At 32.2% G+C, this 18,806-nt stretch overlaps 1 protein-coding gene across 6 annotated transcripts in view; it reads right to left on the bottom strand.

Annotated features, from left to right (window-relative positions):
• The window catches only part of LOC108380860 (mediator of RNA polymerase II transcription subunit 15), a 251,110-nt gene that overhangs the window by 17,161 nt on the left and 215,143 nt on the right, over positions 1-18,806 (bottom strand). For 4 of the 6 annotated variants that reach the window (XM_017637267.1, XM_017637282.1, XM_017637259.1 and 1 more), the window contains 2 exons: positions 17,227-17,669; positions 5,754-5,877 (listed from right to left, as the gene is read on the bottom strand). In XM_017637267.1, the coding sequence (XP_017492756.1) occupies positions 5,754-5,877; positions 17,227-17,669 (567 nt within the window). The remainder of the gene's footprint in view (positions 1-5,753; positions 5,878-17,226; positions 17,670-18,806) is intronic. The other 2 variants (XM_017637275.1, XM_017637287.1) reach the window with 1 other exon arrangement.

The following is an 18,806-nucleotide window of genomic DNA, read 5'->3' as shown; positions in this document are numbered from 1 at the left end:
AAAAAAAATATAAGAAAAATACCCCTTTTTGAAAAAAAAACATAAAAATTATTTTTTATTTAAAAAAAAAATTAAAAAAAATTCATTTTAATTAAAAAAAAATAAAATTTGTAAAGACTGAAGAGAAATCTATCGAAAACATTCCTGAAAAAATTTTCTAAATACAATAGGTAATTAGTTATATGGATCCGAAAAAATGGCCGTTTGACCAAAATGTCAAAATTCTAGACCCTCCAACTCGGAGTGTGTTTGACCGATCCCATTGAAATTTTGTGTCATAACTACTATTTTTTAGGACTAATCTTGGTGCAAATTTCATCCCGATCGGAAGACATAGATTTCAAAAGTTGGGTCACTTGAGGTGAAATGCCCCATATATATATATATTGCTATTTCTCAGTTAATATTTTATGAAAGCTGTTTGAATTTTAATCACATGACTAGAATTTTATTACAATTAAGACGACATAAAATAAAAAATAAAAAATATATATATTTTTTATAAATCATACATTTTTTTATAAACAAATAGAAATTTTTCCGACTTTTCATATGACTAGAAAAAAAATTTCTTTACAATTTTGTTCTGCAGAATCTTCTGAAATAATTTCTGAAAAGAAAATGTTAGCACATTTCACAAAAACAAATTCTACGAATGTTCAAGCGCTATCACCTCGGCGCGAGGTTCGCTGTCGTGGCAAGTATACTAACATATTCATGCGTTTGATTACCTAAAGCTACTAGTTTATTATTCCAGCAGCAGTGAAAAGCCGAATTCTATATTTTAAGAAATAATAATAAAATGCTATATAGGTTTAAAGTAGGTTTAAGTTTATTTTTAACCGACTTCCAAAAAAGGAGGAGGTTATCAGTTCGTCGGAACCTTTTTTTTTTTTTTTATGAATGTTACCGCATAACTTTGGACCACTTCATCCGATTTCGATAATTCTTTTTGCAACGGAAAGGTAGTGTCTCAGAGGTGGTCCCATACTAATTTGGTTTTGATCCGATCATTGGATCATATATATAGATATATATATATTTCTTTTTTAAGTCGGTTTTTTTTTTGCTAAAAATTACTTGTATACTTATTGAGAATACACATAAGGTGGTGTTGTTTCATTAACTGTGAGTGATGCGAGATGGTCAAAATTTCGCTAGTGAGCGGCCGAAAAAATGAAAGTATTTGTATTTTCTTCCCGAAATTTGACAATAGCTCATTAAAAGCAAAAGCACTCTACATGTAATTCTTATATTTGTCAATTATATGAATTCGCATCTGTTACGCATAGCGCAGGACAGATGATAGCTGGGCGACAACCACCGAACAGCGGCAAAAACAAACAGTATTTTCTTTTTACACCGACCACATACACACAGTTCAATAGTTCAAGTAAAAGCAAAAACTTAACCGTCCTGTAACGTTATGCGCTGAACTGTAGTGAACTAGAATGCTACCAGTTTGCGTTTCAACCCACCTAAGTAGTTCGCGTTATACCTTTTCTATGTTAGCGACTGGTATTTTTAACATGGCAATGTCGGCCGCTGTGGTGTAGTGTTTAGCTTCAAGCCCTTGTCAAAGCAACATCGCAAAGAAATATAGGGCCCTATTATGAGTTGCATTCGATCTTCGAAAGTGGTCGAAAGTACTGATAGAACGAATTTTCATTTGGTATTATGGCGCACATTCGATGAAGAATAGCGCTATTGTGAATTTCGTTCGTTTACGTTGTTCGCAATAGTATATTTTCACCGCTGAGAAGCTTTGTTTATAAATCGAGCAAACTAAATAGTGTGCTTATATGTACATATGTAAATTTGTGCAAATTAAAATGAAATAAAAAAGAAGGCGAGTTTATAAAAACGTGGTAAAAATTAGTACAACGGAGTTCTCGTTCAACCACTCTGGTTCAACGACTTGTAAGAGGATGAGAGCTTAGAAAACTGGCCAGGAGCAGAAAACGTTTCAGAGAGTTTAAGTGTAGTCTTTCCAATAAATTTAAGAAATTTTGTGATCCAAATCTATTTAAAATATATTAAAACTATAAACAGCTCTATGATTTTGTTCTGAAAAATCGTGCCAACCGAGTATTGGGATTTTCTTTCATAATTAAAACCAGACTTTCGAGCTTGTGTTTAGTATGCACGACGTCTAACGTCACGTAACTGCATAAAATTAATACAAATTGTTTAAAATTAGTGTCTAGCCGCCAAAAAGTGAGAAAACAAATGCAAAATCATACATTTTTCACAATTTTCTAGCACTTCGCTACACCAACGAAAGCAAAATTCTGTTCAACAGAAAATTCGATATTCAACGAAAATTCCGACACGCTTGCATAGCTCATAATACGAATTTCACTTTCGATCTTCGATATAGAAAATCGAAGATAGAAAATCGAATGCAACCCATAACAAGTATGTATTTTATTTAATTTTGGTTTTTTTACGAAATTAAATTTACAATTTTAAATTTATATTTGTAATTACAGCCCATGACGAACCGGTATTACTTCCCCATTGAATACCAATTTACGAACAAGAATTTCTACCAACTAGTTTACTTTTTCCTACGAGGAACTGGTATAGTTATAGTTCATAAAAGTATAACAATTACATGTATTTTGTTTGTGCTTTTAGTGGGCTATTGTCAAATTTCAGAAAAAAATACAAAGATTTTTACTTTTCACTCGCTTACTAGCGAAATGTTGACAATCACGCATCATTCACAGTTAATGAAACACCACCTTATGCGTATTCTCAATAAGTATAAAATAAACTTAAACTGCATTTAAGCCTAAATAGCGTTTTATTATTATATCTTAAAAGATTAAGTTTTGCTTTCCACTGCTGCTGGAATAATAAACTAGCAGCTTTAGGTAATCAAACGCATGAACATATTATTGCTTGATATTGCTTGCCACAAAAGCGCACTTCGCGCCGAGGTGATAGCGCTTAAACATTCGTAGAAATTATTTTATTTATATGTACAAAATTTTCATGTTACATATGTATGTACATTGGAATATTTCACTTGAACGAAACACTACAAATAACGCTAACAAAAAACAACAGTTTTCTAACTAATTTGGAGCCGCCGAACACAAATACCGAAGTCCTTTATTTTTCCCCAAAAAATTAACCCTTAATAAAGTCAAGGGCTAACCTAAAAATTATATCCCTCTTTCATTAAAAGAAAAAAATACATTCTCATATTTAAATATAAAAATTAATTACTTATACAAATTTAAAAATTTCATCAGAAAAAAACATTCGAAAACATTTAATATTATCATTAAAATATTGAAAAAATTTTCAGTTTATTTACATATCGCACACCGTCTTCAAAAGAGGCACCACTCAAAACTAAGATTCGGAAATGTAACTGCTTGTGGATCATAAAGATTCGACGCAATTGATCCAAAAAACAGACAACAGTTTTCTAGTTATATAATAAAATCATAAAGAAAAAATATTGGCATTAAATTGAGAAAAATCGACCAACATTTTTTTTGAGTTCTGCCTCTTTTGAAGACGGTGTGCCCTATGTTGTACTATATACATACATATATTTCAAATGGGTCGTCAGTTTATTTACAGTTAATAACACTTCCTTTTGGACTTTAAGGGGGTTCATGCAACACGGCTTTTCGAGGCTTTAGGCTGTTTGTAGACTGGGGAGGGGTAACACTGACACTCGCACGCTGGTCTACACACACATAAGGGAGTAGCTTGCCTGCTGTTGTAATTTGCAGTTGCTGACCACTGTCTTTCTCCACGTCATCCCACGGTTGCGTATGGCGAACAAATATAGATTCTGTTATATTATCCGATTCGTCGCCGCTTTTATTTTTGGGTATGATAGCTAATTTCGAGCTTTCAGCAGGTTTGCTAGTTTTAGTCACCAGCGAGTACTGAGCGCAACGCTCCTCTTCAGCTAATTGTTGCTCATAGTTGGATATAAGCTCACGCACAGCAATTTTCACGTACTCCTCTTCTCCTTCTTTGGCTTCTTCTTTTCGTTGTGGTTCTTCCTGGTTTTGTAAATTTCCCTGGTTCGAAACTTTTATTTCCAGCTGTTGTAGTTTTAATTTTTGTTGCTGCTGCATACGTCGTTCTCGCTGGCGCAAACGCTTTATCTCTTGTTGCTGCTCTTCCAACAGCTGGCTTTGGTAGGTTTCCAACAACTCCAATTGCTCACGGACCATTATGCGCTTTTCTCGCTTGTCCATACTTGAATCTTCGTTTTTTAAGTCCTTGTCTTGAACAAGTTGCTGTTGTTGTTGCTGCTCCTGATGTTGTTTGGTCGCATGAAGATGTCGCTCAACTCTATTTTCCTTTAACTCCCCGATCGCATTGTTGTATGCCAACAGATCCTTTGTCGATATGGGCGAAACCCTCAGCTCGGGCGAACGTATGAGATAATCAAGAAATTCACGTGGTTTCGATACTTTATTCTTATCAATATATTCTTCTTTTGGACGTCGAAGTTCGCTTTCCGACGCTGTTTCGGCAAATTTATTGAAAGCCACGATCTCTTGATCGTCCTCTCTATTGTCTATAGTCTCGAGATCTTTAAGTGTACCCCTTATAAGCCGTTCGCTTTCGTTTTCTATTAAGTAATGTTTCTAATTAATAATCCAGAAAAATTAAAAAAAGCGAAACTTGTTAAAAAAAAATTTAAACATTAAAGTAATTCATACACGGATACACCCATTTTAGGACCTCAATGAAATAATGTCCAAACGTTAGTATTTATACATGTTAGTGATTCATCGAATTACCTAAAATTCTATTTGTAAGGAAAATATACTAACATTTCGTTTAATCCGTATAACATATTCATCTTTAACCATTGAATTATTGTTTCTTCTGTGAACTTTTTACTACTATGTTTAGTGAACTTCTACGAAAATTCCTTTCCTCTTCCTTCCAGGCGTTAAACAATTCAACGAGGGTAAACTGTCGCTAAATTTTACTATAGTTGTCTAAAGACAATAATTATGTCTAAAGTCATTTTATACATGAAATTACATGTAAAACGATTATTTTATGACTAAAGATCGGACCCACATTCACCCAGTGTGGAAAAATTGTGTAACTAGATCCTTTTGCAGTTTGCTTACCACGCATGGATATTAACGTTTGACCTTACTTCGTTCAGCGCATAATTAAACTTTGAAATTGTTCAACAGTATTTTCTAGTTTGAGCTGATTTATTTTACAAAACGTTTTCGAATGGGTTAATGCAAATCGTTTACAATATTTTAGGTCGCACCGCAAATAAAACAGCGATCTTCGAAAAAAGGATTCTTACTCAAAACAATGTCACTTTAACAACATTTATTCTTTGTTTAAGCCTGATGGTATCCTAAAAGCTGATGCGTTATTTTTCTAATGCTCGGAGCGAAATAAAAATACAGCGCTCTATATTTTCAGCAACTGCTTTATCGATTTTTGATTCAAGAGAGAAACGGCTAAATTTCCTTTTCCAATGACGCCAGAAAATACTCTAAGCAGGCGCCTATTCAATATTCTTGGGCAAAATACTTTACGACGTGCTCTTTCTCTGAAATCAAATTTACTATCTGGTACACCACAGCATGATGCGGAAGTCAACAAATTTGCCAGAAGTAGCAGCATAGCTTGCTAAGCACTCACTAAGCTACTCCTCTGCCTCATAAGCACATAATTTTCATAACATTAAACTTTTTTTGTTCTAATCTTTGACATTTAATTTCTACTTTACCCACCTTTTGGTAATGTGACACTTGGTGCTTTCCATCCCTGCGGCAAGCTCGGCTTGTACGCTAAGTCCCGTTGAGGATTACTGCTGAAGTTTGGCTTACATGTTGGGAAGCACGCCTCATGTAATTTCTAAGAAAAGTGAAAGGAAGATGTAAATTTATGAAAAATATTATTAGATGCTATTTTGTTAGTAAGTGTTTCGATTTTTGCTTTAGGACAGCCAAGTACTGAAGATTTTTTTAGTATTCATTTAGTTAGTTTGATATAGAAATTAATTACACATTATTTACATTACCAAGCACATATGTGCCTGAAAAAAAAGAAAAAAACACTGCGGTATCTATAAGGAATTATTTAAGAATAACGTTCCGCAATCGCTCTGTTTAACTGACATGGCTACCCTTGATTTATACCAAATGTTCACCCCTGTGAAATTACCACTTCTAGGAAAGCATTTTGAAACGACTGAGATTATAAAGAAATGAGCATTGTAGTTTGTATGCTATTTCAATTTGAAAACTGCTCGTCTGCTTTTCTTAACCGCTTGTGCAAGTATGTGGTAGTTCATAATGTAAAACTTCACATCGCACCCTTAATAATAGAAAGAAATAATTCAGCATTTTTGTTTTTTTTTTTCAAAGTGCGGAGCTACATATATGTATGCTCTTCATCTGCTGAAGCTCTGAATTCGATTCTACATCTGCCTCCACTTGAAGTTATTGCAGTCTTCATATTTACTCAGGGTACCATGACATAACTCCAAGAGGTATAACTCAAATTTTAAAATTTGGAATTATGGCACTCCTTATGCAGTGAAAGAAAGCAGATTTTTTTACTCGGGGTTATATCCCTTCTTATAAGGTGTCATAACCCCAATTGGGATAATGTCACTTTTGAGCCTAAAGCATATTTGCCAGCTCTCAAGAAAATCGAAAAAAGCATATAAAAACACGCTCAAGAAATGAAAAACAAATTGTCTATTAAACGTTTTTCTGCGCAAAAATACTCCCGCCGCGATAATTTTACCTGTAAGGGTACATAATAAACAATTTCTTGTATTCACGTCGTGGAACCTCAACAAACTCAAACTCAAACTAAAACCAGCTTCTATGACAGTGTTGTGATAAAAATTTTATCATTACTGTTGCACATTTTAAATTCTTTTGGTTTGCGAAATTACATGAGGGATTTGTAATTTTGTCGCCTTTTAGTTTGGAAATATGTCACCAAGTTAAAAAATTGGGTTTATGTCACTACACAAGGGCATTGATATTGTGGAAATGGTCTTGGATTTGCATTTGGAATTGCGCTTGCAAATTTTATTCTAGCTACCACGGCAACCGTTTGCATTTTATTGTTATTAATTTACAAATGCCCCGAAATATATAATTACAAGATCATATGTATGCACAAAATCCTGAACCGCCTTATTGAAATACTACGCCAGCTTTTGCTGGGAGTTAAATATACGAGTAGATATGATCTGTGATTATTTCTAGCACATCATATAAAAAATTACATATTTTGAAATTCTACATTTTTGAGTTCTAAACTTTTCACTACACTCTCTTTATAGGTGTGATAAAAATCTCCCAAAATTCATTATAAGCTACCAACCATGATACAGAAAAGAATGTAGTTTCATTGTCACATTTCGGGCGCCATATTAACTACCTGACAATTAAGCAGATTGTGACATTTCATGCTACCATACCTTTCCCCAATTTTTTTTTGTTACAAAATAAACAGAAAATTTGTCTTTGCGAGCAGTTAGGAAATTTTAAATTCCTAAATACATCTTCATATTTGCAACAAAAGCAACCAACGACTTCAGTGAAATCAAAAATCCGTTAATATGTTGCCCACCGCAAAAATTATTTATTATTAAATGCACATATTTATTATAAAGCCAACCATCGCAAAAGGATTTGGACAGAATAATGTCCATGTGCTTCGCAAACGTTAGTTTGGAGTCAAATTAACTATCAGGTAAGTCTTTCATTTGTTTCGTATCTTCTAAGAAGAAGGATCGGATTTGTTCTTCATGTTGATAAAGGATTTAGCTTATTTACTTTCTGTATATCCAGATTACACCTAATGTAACTCCATCGCAGAACAATAAAGGGCCCTGCTGCTATGTGTTCCCGTGCAGTTCCCATTCTGGAGGAAATATATGCTACTTCATTGATCGTGACTTTGCTGTCTGGGTGAGCTCGTGGAATTTTAGTGCTAGTAACGCCAACCTGCTGTGAGACATAGTTCAATGGCGTAAACCCACGACTGACTGCGTGTCAAAAGCAGCCATCTGAGTTGAATGCCGTAAATTCCCACTCTGACACCATGGCCGATCTTAGAGCCGTCAGTATACCAGATGTGGCTATCTTTTCGGAGTTTAGGTATTGATTGTCAATGATATTTTACGTACATACATAAATCTACTTTCCGATGATTATGGTTTTTGAAATGTTTGGAGAAAACTAACTCAATTTTGATCAAAATGAATGGCCATTTATTTAGTATTGATCCAAATTATATATTTACAACTTTCTATTCAATAATAGTAATATTAGATGAAAAATCCTAAAATGTCATTTTTTTGGGAGAACCTTTTTTTAGAATAAGATACTTGAACATAAAAATAGAGTGAAAAACTTTAAATGTCTGCAAAAATGTCAACAAAATTACAACCTTGATTTTATTGTTTTGTTTCATGTCATTTAAATCTGTTTATTTCGTTTAAAATAAAATTACCTAAGAAAAAAATTTTTATTTATTACCATCTAAAGCTTTTTAATAAATAAAGTTGCCAAAACTGGATTTTTTTTATTTCCTCATCTCTGTAGATTGATATTCTTCAAAGGACATTTTACTATTCTATTAAATCACAAATATTTCATAAAAATCTCCCCTCCCAAAAAAATTCAATGTGGCTAAGCTATGCTTAATGTTTACATCTGGAGAAATGTCAAAAACCTGCTTTATAATAAAAAAATAGTAGTAATGAAACTACCCTCTTTTTTGTATCATGCTACCAACTACCGAAAAAAACAAATGCTACCACGGCAACACTGGATATAACACAGGACGCACAACATAAATTGGAGGAGAAGCTCGGCCAAATACTTAGCAAAAGTGTAAGCGCCAAGTATTGATTTTTTATTGCCCCTTTTATATCAACTCTTTTTCTTTTTTATACTTAGATTGCCGTTTCTTACACTAACAAATTCGCAAACATTTCGATAGAAAATAAAAAAGGAATTAATTTATCTATATAAAACTGCATTTAAGTCTGACGATAGCCTTTAATTTAGTTAAACTTCTAAGATTTTTTTGCGGCTATTCAAAAGGTCGCAACACTTCCTAACAGAGACATAATTATTATAAGAGAAAAGAATAAAAGTCAATCAATAACACAGGCCGACAAAATTTTTACCCAGAAACCAGACTATACTTTCCCGAAGGTATTCGGTGCGCTGAATTCAAATCTGGCCACAGAATTGCTCTATCACATCAGGATTTTGAGATATTCTAACCTATAAGTGCAAGAAAACCGTTTTTGCCCATTTTTGAAGTTGCGTATGCAAGCCAGAGTAATTTTTTTTTTTAATACAAAAAAAAGTGTTAAAGTACAAGTCTTTCTCTTTGAAATGGCGTTGAGTTTGCTCAAATATCTTTTTGCTTTGCTTCGCAAAAAGTGCTGCGAATAGTACATATGGCCGCTATGTTACCTACATGATTTACAAGATGTAGAAAAATTGGAAAATCCGTAAACTTAAAATTGTAATATCTCAGCGAAGCAAAAAGATATTTGAGCAAACTCAACGCCGTTTTAAAAAGAAAGACTTGTGCTTTAACACCTTTTTTGTATTTTTTTAAGAAAAATTACTCTGGCTTGCATACACAACTTCAAAAATGGGCAACAACGGTTTTTTGCACTTATAGGTTAGAATATCTCAAAATCCTGATGTGATAGAGCAAATCTGTGGCCAGATTTGAATTCAGCGAGTCATCTATAATTACTATTCAAGGACTTACATTATAAAAGTCCTTTCATAATAATTATCAGAGAGATAAATATTTTTAGGTCTTCGAAGACCTTAATTTTAAGACTTATATTACAAAAGTTTTTTCATAATAATTACACTGTGCAGCACTCGGTTGGGTATTGGACCAAACCAATTTTTTTTTAAGACTGAGTCATAACACTACGGAAAAATCAACTTTTTTTATGGGTATTGGACCAAACCAATTTTTTTTAAGAGATTGAGTCATAGGTAAAACGGTAATTTCTCCGTTTTTTCGAAGTTGGCCTCCGAAATCGAGATATGGGCCTTCGAAGTTCGAAATAGGACCTTTGGTAAAAAATTATATTTAATTATTGCATGTAAATAACTAAAAACCTAAAAATGTAGACGTAGTCCCCTATTTGCTCTCATTTAAATGGTATATAACTTTTTTTTGCAAACTTATATTACAGGTGCTATAAGGGGTCAAAGTTCAGGTCTTCGAAAAATTAAATTCCTTATAGTGCAAACAATTTTGAACTGATGTTTATACCATTGTAAAGGCGACCGAGCCCCCTTTCTTCCTATATGCATATTTGTATACTTCGTATATAAAAATTTTAGAAAAAACACATTTAAATGAAAAAATACCTTTTTTTAAAAAAAAAAAATATTTTAAACAAAAAAGATACTAACAGTTTTTTTAAAATTTGCTACCATTATAAAGGCGATTAAACCCCATTTCTTCTGATATGCATATGTGTATACTTCCTATATAAAATTTGAGAAAAATACTTAAAAGTAAAAAATACCAATTTTTTTTTATAAAAAATATTTTAAACAAAAAATTACTAATACGTAATACAATTGAATACTTTATTTAAATAAAACAGAAAACTACCTCTAATTTTCATATATAACCTGTTATGTGAAAAATCAAAAACCATGGTGTTTTTATATTTTTATATGCCTTAGACTTCTGTTACATATACTTTTGCTTTATTTTTAACAGGGCTGTGGGTGAACAAGAACGAATTAATGCTTGAAACACTAATAATTATTTGTTTTATTTAAACATGGTATTCAATATTATCTCTAATTAGTCATTTTTCTGTAATTTTTTTTTTATAAGAAAAAATTGGTATTTTTTCCTTTTAAGTGTTTTTTCTCAAATTTTCGTATGCGAAGTATGCAATTATGCATATTAGACGAAAGGGAGTTTAATCGCCTTAACAAACATGCCAATTTTTTAAAAACCGGTGAGTAATTTTTTTGTTTAAAGTGTTTTTTTGATTGAAAAAGTAATTTTTTTCATTTAAATGTGTTTTTTCTCGAATTTTTATTCACGAGGTATACAAATATGCACACACGGAGAAAGGGGGTTTAATCGCCTTTACAACGATACCGATTTTTTAAAAATCGGTTAGTAATTTTCTTGTTTCAAAATATTTTTTTTATACAAAAAAAGTTATTTTTTCATTTAAATGATGTTTATACCATTGTAAAGACGATTGAACCCCCTTTCTTCCGATATGCATAATTGTATACTTCGTATATAAAAATTTTAGAAAAAACACATTTAAATGAAAAAATACCTTTTTTTTATAAAAAAAAATAAAAAAAATAAAAAATTACTAACAGTTTTTTTAAAATTTGGTACCGTTGTAAAGACGATTAAATCCCCTTTCTTCCGATATGCATATTTGTATACTTCGTATATAAAAATTTTAGAAAAAAACACATTTAAATGAAAAAATACGTTTTTTTATAAAAAAAAAATAAAAATAAAAAAATTACTAACAGTTTTTTTTAAATTTGGTACCGTTGTAAAGACGATTAAATCCCCTTTCTTCTGATATGCATATTTGTATACTTCGTATAGAAAAATATGAGAAAAAAGGCATTTAAAGGAAAAACACTTTTTTTATGAAAAAAAATTTAAACAAAAACATTACTAACCAATTTTTAAAAAGTAGGTATCGTTATAAAGGCAATTAGACCCCCTTTCTCTTAATATGCATATTTGTATACTTCGTATATAAAAATTTGAGAAAAACCACATTTAAAGGAAAAAAATTCTTTTTTTTTATAAAAAAAAATATATTTTAAACAAGAAAATTACCAACCGATTTTTAAGCAATTGATACCGTTATAAAGGCGACTAAGCCCCCTTTCTTTTGATATGGATATCTGTATACATCGTATATAAAATTTGAGAAAAATACTTAAAAGTAAAGAATACCAATTTTTTCTTATAAAAAATATTTGAACAAAAAATTACTAATACGTTATACAATTTAATACTTTAATTAAATAAAAAAGAAAACTACCTATAATTTTCATATATAACCTGTTATGTGAAAAATCAAAAACCATGGTGTTTTTATATTTTTATATGCCTTAGACTTCTGCTTTTTACATGCAATAATTGAAAATAATTTTTTACCAAGGGTCCAATTTGGAACTTCGAGGGCCCATATCGCGATTTCAGAGGCTAACTTCGAAAAACGGAGAAATTGCTTTTTTAATTACACTGTACAGCACTCGGTTGGGTATTGGACCAAACCAATTTTTTTTAAGAGACTGACTCATAATTAAAACAAGCAATTTCTCCGTTTTTCGAAGTTAGCCTCTCAAATCGAGATATGGGCCCTCGAAGTTCAAAATTGGACCCTTGGTAAAAAATTATTTTCAATTATTAATTGCTTGTAAAAAGCAAAAAAAATAAAAATACAGTCGTGGTCCGCCTTTTGCTCTTATTTATATGGTATATAAATTTCTATGTGGAATCTTATATTACAAGTGCTATAACGGGTCAAAAGTCAGATCTTCGAAAAATTAAAAACTTTGAAATACCATGTTTAAATAAAACAAATAATTATTAGTGTTTCAAGCATTAATTCGTTCTTGTTCACCCACAGCCCTGTTAAAAATAAAGCAAAAGTATATGTAACAGAAGTCTAAGGCATATAAAAATATAAAAACACCATGGTTTTTGATTTTTCACATAACAGGTTATATATGAAAATTAGAGGTAGTTTTCTGTTTTATTTAATTAAAGTATTCAATTGTATTACGTATTAGTAATTTTTTGTTTAAAATATTTTTTATAAGAAAAAATTGGTATTTTTTACTTTTAAGTATTTTTCTCAAATTTTATATAGGAAGTATACAAATATGCATATCAGAAGAAAGGGGGTTTAATCGCCTTTATAACGGTATCAAATTTTAAAAAATTTGCTAGTATCTTTTTTGTTTAAAATATTTTTTTTTTATAAAAAAAAAGGTATTTTTTTCATTTAAATGTGTTTTTTCTAAAAATTTTATATACAAAGTGTACAAATATGCATATCGGAAGAAAGGGGGTTCAGTCGCCTTTACAATGGTATAAACATCAGTTCAAAACTGTTTGCACTATAAGGAACTTAATTTTTCGAAGACCTGAACTTTGACCCCTTATAGCACCTGTAATATAAGTTTGCACAAAAAAAGTTATATAACATTTAAATGAGAGCAAATAGGGGACTACGTCTATATTTTTAGGTTTTTAGTTATTTACATGTAATAATTAAATATAATTTTTTACCAAAGGTCCTATTTCGAACTTCGAAGGCCCATATCTCGATTTCGGAGGCCAACTTCGAAAAAACGGAGAAATTACCGTTTTACCTATGACTCCATCTCTTAAAAAAAAATTGGTTTGGTCCAATACCCAGAAAAAAAGTTGATTTTGCCGTACAGTGTTATCATTGAGATAAATATTTTTAAATCTTAAAGGCTTTTATTATAAGACTTATATTATAAAAGTCTTTTCATAACAATTATGAGCGCGAAAACATTTTTTAAGTCTTAAAAGACGGAACTTGTTCAGGAGGATTTCAGAATTAGTTGGAGCCCAGTTCGGGACTAGTTGGGGTCCAGTTTGGGCTTGATTTGGGACCCGTTCGGGACTATATACAAAATTTTTTCGCACTAATAATTATTATCAAAAGGCTTTTATAATATAAATCTCATAATAAAAGTCTTTGAAGACTTAAAAATATTTACCTATCTCAATGATAATTATTATGACAAAACATTTATAAAATAAATCTCAAAATAAAAGTCTTTGAAGGCTTAAAAATATTTATCGCGCTGATAATTATTACGAAAATATAAGTCTTAAAATAATAGTTATCGATGACTTAAAAAAATTTTTTCACACATTATTATTATCAAAAGACTTTTATAATTCTTACTAAAATTTTGATGACTTTTTTAAAAGTCCACCATGAAATAATAATTATTCTGGGTCTCTGCTTCCTAACCGTAAAATTAATAGCGAACATTTTAAAACAGGAATGATAGAAATCGGGTAAGATTTAAACGGAAGGCACATTGTGCGCCGGTGGATAATCTGTTGAAATAAGACAGACACCCCTCTGCTATAATTCCAATTTTCTTAGTTACGAACTGCTAGCTCCGCTCCACAAAATTTAAAAGTTGTAAGCTGTAATCCAGTGTTGCCGTTGAGAATTTTCAGAAAGTCGCAAAAAATGGGTCATTGACGTAAAAAAGGGTCACCATATTATTTTTGCTTTTCTTGACTAGTAAAAGAATTAATCTGTTGATTTTAAAAAGAAAATAGTTGCACACGCCTTGCACAAAACAGGGTTGCAAACATACACATAAATCTAGTTGCTGCAAGGAGAGAGTTGCATCTCCCTTAAAAGTTTTAAGTGATGCATTTTTTCGTACTTACAGGAGGGAATATTTTTTAGTAGCATGATTCTAGCATGTTGATGATTTTAAAAAGAAAATAGCGGCACACGCTTTGCACAAAACAGGGTTGCAAACATACAAATAAATCTAGTTGCTGCAAGGAGAGAGTTGCATCTCCCTCAAAAGTTTTAAGTGATGCATTTTTTCGTACTTACAGGAGGAAATATTTTTAGTAGCATGATTCTGTTAACATTTCCTAAAAAAATCTCTGAAAAGGGGCAAAAGTCGCACATAATTTTGGAAAATTGTAAAAAAATCAAAACTTTCAAAAAGTCGGGTCAAAGGTTATTGCCGCCTAAAAAGGGTCAAATTGCCCCTTTAGTCGCACAACGGCAACACTGCTGTAATCCATTCGTAACATCCACCATCTTGCAAACCAAAAATTGGAAATTCGAAGTTTTTAATCGGCTCTTTTGACAGAAACAAACATACAAATATTAATGCAAGTGACCAGCGAAATTTAAAATCAGCGTTTATGAGCCATTTATAAAGAATGGTTTTAAATTAATTAGGGAATATGCAAAGTAGATTGTTAGAGATGTTACGGTACTACTCCATTTTCTCTGTATGTTAAAATGTGAGTTGTGTAATTTATTTAACTGATACATATATTAATGTACTTGAACAAAGGTTTAAACGTTTAAAGATGTGTTCCTTCAAAAGCTGAAGAAAGTTATTAACATGGTATTGCCGTTGGCGCTTTTTTCAATACTTAAATTATATTATTTTAGTTAGGAAAATCAAATTGCGTTATATTTCAGGTGTCAGGCGGTCGCAGAGAAAATTTCTTTAGTTTCTTTAGTACGCGATGTCTTAAAAGAAACTTATTTTTTGGTAGTTTTTTTTCTTTTGAAATAAATTGTAGAAATATTTAAGCAAGCTAAGGAAGAACAATTTTACATTTACTGATTGCTTAAATGTAAGCAAAACGGCAACGCTGATCGCAATGGGCTAGCTCTACGCCTAAGTGTAGGGGGATACACTCTATCTATCTATCTATCTACCCCCACTTAACTTAATAGGCAGGCCTGACGAGATGGCGAGGTAGGGTGTCGGGGGAGTCTTCCCCCGGGGGCCCAAGATATTTCCAAAAATGAGGTTGGATGACAAAAAGATTTTGCTAAGTTAATAAATTTGATAAACAAGCTTAAAAAATAATCATTTTTGAGAGGGAGGAACGCCTGATACATATTTAGTACCGGACCCAGATTTTATCTTGGCCACCCTGCTAACAGGTAATTGACGGTGAGTTTGTCTCTAAAGTCGACGCTCGACAACTATGATAACAAAGTTAAATAATGCCACAATAGATATGTACTTAGTTTACGCAGAGGTAAGCCAAGTTTCTCAACATTGCTTTTACCGTTTGTACGACATTCGGGTCTACGTAACTGGAGAATCCAAAATTTATATTTCACCATGCCACTTTTAATGCTGTAACAACAACACTGGCAACAACAACAATAACATTTCTTCAAGTATATGAATCTCTGGAGCAGTCCTACATTTGCTCTGGTAAAACTCATGGAGAATGGTGCTCCACAACGAAAGTTGTGCTCGTTTTCCAAACGATTTACAACAACTGGTATAACATTTGGCCAGGCCTTACGACAGCTAAAATGGGGTGAAAAAATAAATTTTTCAATGAGGACAGAATGGAATAATTTCGAAGTTCAGTCGAACGGTTCGAATTTCATGAGCTCAACTGGACATACAGTTTGGATAACTTAAGAACTGTGCACAAAATGTTTGGTAACTTAAAGTATGTAAAAACATTTTTGCGACTTTAAAAAAATTGCACACAAACTTTTTGTTATTATTTGGCACTGTAACCGCCTAAGGGATTTTTGGCCGATTTCAACAAAGCACGCCAGTCGTTTCTCTTCTGTGCCAACTGAAGCCAATTGAAAATGCAAAGTCCTTCTCCACTTGCTCTCTCCAAGGCAGTGGGGGAGTCCCTCTTCTGCTACCACCAGCGGATTCCGATGACGTGGCCAAGCGTATTTAATTGTCTTGTTAAACACTAGTCCAATTTTGGACATAAATACGTACATATGTTTTTTATAATTTAAAAACTGCACATAACTTTTTGGTAGATGATAAATTGGACGTACATTTTTGGTAACTTAAAAACCGGGCACACATACATTTTTGTCATATGAAAACTGTACTTAGACTTTTGGAAAATTAAAAATTATATACACTAGGATCCAATTCAAAACTTAAAACCAATTTAGAAATTAAAAAAAAGGAGATAAATTATTGGAAATTTAAAAACGTTATTAATTTGGGTCTATATAAATCTGATAGATTTTCATTTTTCTCTCAAGCTTCCATTTAATAAATGATTTTTTATCTTCAAAGCTTGCATATCTATATCTTCAAAATTTTAAAAATCCTTCGAATTTGTTTTTAAATTTTACATATAGTAAATGAACTCCGCTGGTGCAGTATTGCACATTTCGAAAATTTCCTACTGATTTGCGTTTTGTACCCTATATTATGCTATAAATTTCCTTAAAAAACATTTCTGATTTCTAGTCTCATTAATCGAGGGGTGAGAGCTATGTACCGTTATTCAGCTTCATTAATTTTAACTGATTTTTTCTTCTTTTTTTTCTGAAGACATTCCCAAATATGTGTTAGTATACGATTAGTTTATATAGTCTACATACACATGTAATTACATATAGATTGACAAATATATACAAACATGAGATGGTGTTATGTTGTAATCAGTGGTATAGCCGTCATTGTATGATACTGCATCGGGAACGGTACTGCCAGCGAACTGATATTGCGGTGCCGGTTTTGGGGACAATGTTGGTGTCGGTGTGTGATGTGGTGTTAGCTTCACATCCTCGACAAAAGCCGAGCTGGCCGAACCGGTTTCGAGTGCTGCCTCCCAGGGTGTCTTGATCACTTTCAAGCCAGGCTTGACGTATTTTTCTAGCACCTGCTCCTGGTGCAAATTCAATTGAACACGATGCTTTCCGGCATCGGAGTAAGCAGGCAAAATGCTCGGCGATGTAGGCGGTTTCACTTGCTGGTGTTGATGATAATCTGGAAGACCGGATGGGCTTTGAGTGCCTGTGTTAGTTTCATCAACCACCCATTTCTCAGATTTCCTGCGGCGTTTGGCAAAAAGCTCAGCACCTTTCGCAGTTTGGATAAAAGTTTGGTTGGTTGCGTTGCATTTTTGTGCCGCACGGATTTCACACGAGGTTCAGGGCAGCGCAGCGCACATTGCAGCGGTATGCATATAAGCGGGCGCATGAAGCATGAAGCGGCGGCGTTAGGAAGCGTTGACGGATGATTATATTAACGCGATGGTTATTTTTGTATAGAAATTGAAAATGACCTCGATTAATGATTGAAAAAGTAAATAGAATAATTGCATATAAAATAATTTCCGTGCTGCTAAGCCAAATTCATATAAAAAAGAAAAATGTTTTCAAATAAAAATTTCAACGGAAATATAATTTTCTAAACCATTTGGCATCTTTCATTTTTACTGTTCTTTTTATAAGAAGTAGGCTGGCGACATGTGTATTTAATGTATACACACACAAATGTTCAAAAAAACTAGGAAATAAATTTAAATATATCTATTTGTATGTGGATCCGATTAAAGGTTCCTAAACACACATATTTGAATGTTAGAAAGTAAAGTGTTGGCCTTTTTGACAATTAAATTTTTCAAAAACTCGACATAATTTTTTGCACCTTAATAATTGGATATTAAATTTTGGTTATTTAAAAACCATACCAATATTTTTCGTAATCTTAAAATTAGATATATCTACATTTTTTGTCATTTAAAAACTGGATATAAATTAATGAACTTCAAACTAGAGTTGTCGAACTATCGATAGTATCAATAGTTTTTTATTTCTATTACCATCGATATTTTTTTATCCACTATCGATAGTTTTTCCCTGCACGGTCAACAATTTGGGTTTAATTTTCAAACCGCGCTGTGACTACTGCCTTTTTTAAACTTTTATAGTCTACTTTTTAAACCAGTCAATAGTTTTACGCAATTTTTAATATATTCTGGTTTAAATTTTAGCCCAAAAAGTTCGTGGTTTAAAAATCAAACCAATATGTTTTAATTCTAGTTTCTAGGTTTCAAATATAGAAACTTTGGTTTAAAATCTAAACCGAAATAGAATATGTTTGCACAGCGGATTGTGGTGTTGATTCAAACTCAACATATGAAAGCACATTTACATGCGTGGCTGTAGCTGAGTGTGCAAAGATGCTTGATACAATTGGTTGCTACCAAGGCTG

The sequence above is a fragment of the Rhagoletis zephyria genome, unplaced genomic scaffold (assembly GCF_001687245.7).
Source record: "Rhagoletis zephyria isolate East Lansing unplaced genomic scaffold, Rhagoletis_zephyria_1.1 Rzeph_scaffold_00129, whole genome shotgun sequence".
In the NCBI taxonomy this organism is placed as follows: Eukaryota; Metazoa; Arthropoda; class Insecta; order Diptera; family Tephritidae; genus Rhagoletis; species Rhagoletis zephyria.
Note: the sequence above shows the minus strand (reverse complement) of the source record. Positions and strands in the feature narration are given on the sequence as shown.